The sequence below is a fragment of the Zea mays genome, chromosome 8, assembly GCF_902167145.1.
Source record: "Zea mays cultivar B73 chromosome 8, Zm-B73-REFERENCE-NAM-5.0, whole genome shotgun sequence".
NCBI classification, from domain to species: domain Eukaryota; kingdom Viridiplantae; phylum Streptophyta; class Magnoliopsida; order Poales; family Poaceae; genus Zea; species Zea mays.
Window position 1 is genome coordinate 22,369,446 of NC_050103.1, and position 4,434 is coordinate 22,373,879.

The window sequence follows — 4,434 nt, forward strand, 5'->3', positions numbered from 1 at the left end:
CTTGGGCCGGGCCTCAATTTTCGGCCCGTCGGGCCCCGGCACGGCCCGCATAGATGGGCCAGGCTTAGGCCGGCACAGCCCAATTAAGCTTAATCTGTTTAATTTATTTAATTTAGTAAGATATCGACTTTATATTGTTGTTATATTTAGAGTTTATGTGGTCAAATGATGATAGAATTGTTTAATATCTTTAATTTAGTAAGCTACTTTATATGGTGTAATATTTTGATTTTATGTGGTCAAATATACGGGCCGGGCTTGAGCCGGTACGGCCCAAAGAAGGCACGACATAGTTTAGGGCCGGACTGTGTCACTGTTTTTACACTTCGGGCTAGCACGACACGGCTTAAAAATCTTTCAGGCTTTACTGGTCCAAACCTGTTTGACACGAAGAACGATGGGTTTGGACCAGGCTGGCATGGGCCGGCCCAATTCTCAGCACTAATCCATGTACTTGACGTACCTGCGGGGCGCGATCGATGGGCGGGCCGGCCCGGCAGCCGGCATTAGCGTTGCGATTTTGGGTTCGCGGTGACGTTGATCTTTCAGGTTTTTGTATGTTGTCTTCCGAAGCACAAGTTACGCCTTCCAGGAAGGGGATAGGATGTATGTACACGGCAATCATGTGCACAGCACTAGTACTAGTACAGTACACCACCGGTCGGCTGTGTTTTGCGCCGAGCACCCTGATCGATCGAAGAGGCCGCGCGCGCGCGTGCTATGTACAGTACAGACGGCGGAGAGAGAGAGCAGCTCAGGCGCAGAGGGCGCCGAGCTCCCGGAGCCGGGGCACGAGGCGGCCGCTGAGGTGGAGCCGCATGAGGCCCTCGAGGCCGCCGACGGGGTCGCCGCCTACGAAGAGCGCCGGGACGCCGCCGCCCTCGGCCGCCGCCAGCTCTTCCTCCTCCTCCTCGGCGCTGCCTAGCTCGATGACGGTGGCGTGCGCGCCCACGGCCGCCAGCAGCCGCCGCATCACGTGCGCCATGCAGCAGCCGCGCCGCGCGAAGATCACCACGGGGCTCTCCCGGACCAGCCGCCCCACGCGCGCCGCGGGGGCCTCCTCCTCCCCCGCCGGGTCGATGGTCAGCCCGCGCCGCCGGATGCCCACCGCCTGCATGCTCTCGACCTGGACCACCCACCCACCCACCCACCTGCCGGCCGGCCTGCGTGCCGATTAGCTGAGAGCGGCGGCCTGGAAGATCGACGGGACCGGACGAGCTCGCCTAGACGAGAGGACCGCAACCGCATATATATACCCGGCCGGGGCGGCAGACGGGCAGAGGCAGACACACCACATGGCCTAATGGCCCCCCCGGCATACCGGCGGGCCGGGTGGGGTGACGGGGAAGGTGACGTCAGGCGGGCCGGTGACGGCCTGACGGGGGATGCGTGGGGCCGGAGGTTGCGTCACCGTCACGTGCCCGGGCCGGAACCGGATGGGGAGGGACGCCATTAATTCAACGCGGCGCCACGTACGCCACTCCACGGAGCGGGTGGCGGTGGCGGTGCGCACTGCGCAGTGAGCTGAGTTTTCTCCGGCCCGGCCAAGGCTGCATGCCAGTCAGTCGAGTGAAGGAGAGCTGGGAAGAATCTCCTTCACACTGCACAGCAACAGCATACAGCAGAGAGAGAGGGGAAGCAAGCTCAGTAGTTGACCGAATCGGGGACCTGAACTCGAGGCCCCTAAAAAAAGAAGAGAAATACCGGTGCTTGCGTTGCGCTTCCGAGGCGGACGACGAACATGGCGTACCCAACTGGGCTTCGTCAAACAAGAAACACGTGCTACTGCTGTGCTCGCACAGCTGCCCTGCATTGCATACATCCTAGTACGTCAGCACGACGGGAGAGCAGCGCCGTGGCGTCATCACCACGCCCGCTGTCACGCTCACGCCTCCCCATGCGCGAGGCCGTTGGTTGACGCGTCGCGATCACGGTTCACGGGGGTGCCCGTGTCATCCCTGCGCGCGCGCACATCGATCGGCTGGCTGCAGGGTGCACGCAGCCCACAGGACAACACCACTAGTACACTAGAGGGTAGAGGCACGGGCCGCGACGGCCGATCAGGTGAGTAGCCGGCCGGCAGCGGAAACCGAAGGCACGGCCACAGCACCACCGCGCGGCCTCGAGAGTCGAAACCATCAGGCCATGTTCGGTTGGTCAGGGATTGGCCGGGATTGTGGCGCAATCCACGTGGATCATCCCCGGCTGGAAACTTTCCCGATTCACATTTTAATTGTCTTCGGTTCATCCACCAGGTATTATTCCCCGGACTTTTCTCATCCATTTTCCCCGAGTCTAGCCAGGGAACTCACCCACGTCCGCATCGCGTGGAACATTTCCACGCGAAGGCGAGGGGAGGGCGACGCGTGCGGCTAGCGAGGCGATGGTTGCGCGACACGCTGACGGCGACGCCTGCGACCATCGATCATCCATTGTTCATCTCCATCCCCTTCGGTGGCCAATTTTCTCTCCGGTAATCACGTCCTCCACCTCTCACTTTCCATTTACTGTCCATGAGGATCCATGGTGCGCGGTGATGGTGTTCTCTTCTAGCTGGCCTGTCGTAGCCTCAACCTCAACCTCACCCTGCTGCGCTGTGGGAAATCAGGGAGAAAGCTGGCGCGGGTTGGAGGTGGGAAGAAAGAGAAAGAAGATGTTGTTGCGCCTTCGATTGGATTGGGTTGGCCTTGGAGCGCGTACTGCCGCCGCATGTATTCGCTGTTCCGGCCCTGATTCTATGGTGCACCACTGTGCTGTGCGCCGCCCCAGCCCTCGAGGATTTAGCAAACTGCTCAGATCTGTTCTCGCTTTGCTTCATCAGTGAACACTGAACACGGTGCGTGTGTGGCCGTTCGGTTCTGCTTTGACAGATTTCTATATTGATTACTCCCACCTTCGGGCTTTCGATCAGCTTGGTCTAGTAATTCTAGACACAAGTTGCTTGCTCCGTTTGGTTCAGAGGGTGTGTCAGCTCGTTCTTAGCAAGCTTATCATGGTTCTGATTCCATGTAGTGTCAGTACCAAACAACCACCAACTGTGGTAGGAAAAGAGTAGTCATATCAACATGAGACATGGTTGGTGGTGCGTGGTCTGGAGTGATAAACCGAAGAGATCAAATGAGCTATTTCAATCTGTTAGAATAATAAGTGGCTAGTTGATAAAGAGCATGAACATAATGTCCTCTTATATTTTTCTGTTTAATTAGTTTAATCAAAAGCACACTTTACGCAACCTTAAATCTTATGACTACCATTCGCTTTAGGTACTTAGATCTATCCCTAAATATATGTAGGGATTTTTCCCTGTTACAGCGGCATTCACGTATGTATGGAGTTTTCTATATATGATTGTTGGGCCTAATAAGTGAATTTACTGAAGCAATATTTTCTTTTGTTTTTTTTCAATTTAAGGTTTTGATTATCTGCATAGCTGTATTATACATTTCACTCCTACATGTTCAGTTTTAATAGTAGTGTCTGCTATTAGTTCTTGCATCTGTTGTGTTAACCAATCCTGCTGCTAGTTCAATTCTAGTGATCTACTACCATTCACTTTCCTCCTGCTGTTATTCGCTTTCCTACTGCTACTAGTTCAGTTCTTGCATCTGTTGTGTTGACCAATCATGTGTGTTGCCTCTCAGGTCCTTAGCGATCCGAAGAAACATGCAATCTGAATGTATATTGGACCTACAGACTTGCTTGCTTCTTTACCATTGCAATCTGAATGTATATCAGACCTGCAAACTTACTGTATATATTTATTTTGGTGACCATTTGAAATCTAAATTTATATTTATATTTTTCATATCATATCTAATAGGAGTGTATGTCTTACATTTGGTTGCAAGGTCTAATATGCATTTTGGGCTTCTTTTGAGTCATGTTGTTGGTGTGGAACCGTGGAAGTAGGATGTGGACTGCAAGGATGGCTAGTTTACTCTTTACTGGCATTGACAGTTTACTTGTCGTTCTTCAGTCATTTGGTGGCATGTATCATCAAGCTTCTGTCCTTTCTATACATTGTTATGAACGTTGCTATGCCTTTTATTTCGAATGCTGATGCAATCTACGAGTTTCTATCCTTGTATGTGTGCATAGACATTGTTATGAATGCTGCTAATGTCTTTTATTTTGAATGCTTATGCAATCTATTGAGTTGTATGTGTGTAAAGACATTGTTATGTGTACGGTTTTCTATGTCATATTCTTTTGCATAAAAGCCCAGTTGTATGTTTCAGGGATTAAGCGAATGGACTTTTTTGTAACAGGGATTAGATCATGAAGGGATTAAATCCCCAAAGGGATTGAGTGAAAGGAAGGGATCCACTCAATCCCTCCCTGGTTTTGGTCCACTTAGGGAATTAAACCCTTATAACCGAACATAGCCTCAGTGGGTGGGGTGGACGTGGACTCCATCGGTGTGCAAAAATGCAT

General features: G+C 52.5%; 2 protein-coding genes across 5 annotated transcripts; one reads left to right on the forward strand and one right to left on the reverse strand.

Annotated features, from left to right (window-relative positions):
* Window positions 1-346: 346 nt before the first annotated feature.
* LOC103634929 (monothiol glutaredoxin-S2) lies at window positions 347-1,657 on the reverse strand. Its single transcript, XM_020542733.3, has one exon. The coding sequence runs from the start codon at window positions 1,115-1,117 to the stop codon at window positions 755-757; it is 363 nt and encodes a 120-aa protein (XP_020398322.1). The 5' UTR covers window positions 1,118-1,657; the 3' UTR covers window positions 347-754.
* A 293-nt stretch (window positions 1,658-1,950) lies between these two features.
* Window positions 1,951-4,171, forward strand: LOC112806052 (uncharacterized). Of its 4 annotated transcripts, NM_001365027.1 has the most exons (4): window positions 2,038-2,255; window positions 2,349-2,473; window positions 2,609-2,836; window positions 3,849-4,118. In NM_001365027.1, the coding sequence occupies exons 2-3, from the start codon at window positions 2,384-2,386 to the stop codon at window positions 2,822-2,824; spliced, it is 306 nt and encodes a 101-aa protein (NP_001351956.1). In that variant the 5' UTR covers window positions 2,038-2,255; window positions 2,349-2,383; the 3' UTR covers window positions 2,825-2,836; window positions 3,849-4,118. The 4 variants fall into 4 exon arrangements, with proteins under 4 accessions (XP_035817456.1, XP_035817457.1, XP_035817455.1 ...); XM_035961563.1 differs by having other exon boundaries at window positions 1,951-2,473; window positions 3,642-4,171; XM_035961564.1 differs by having other exon boundaries at window positions 1,951-2,473; window positions 3,849-4,171.
* Window positions 4,172-4,434: the final 263 nt, after the last annotated feature.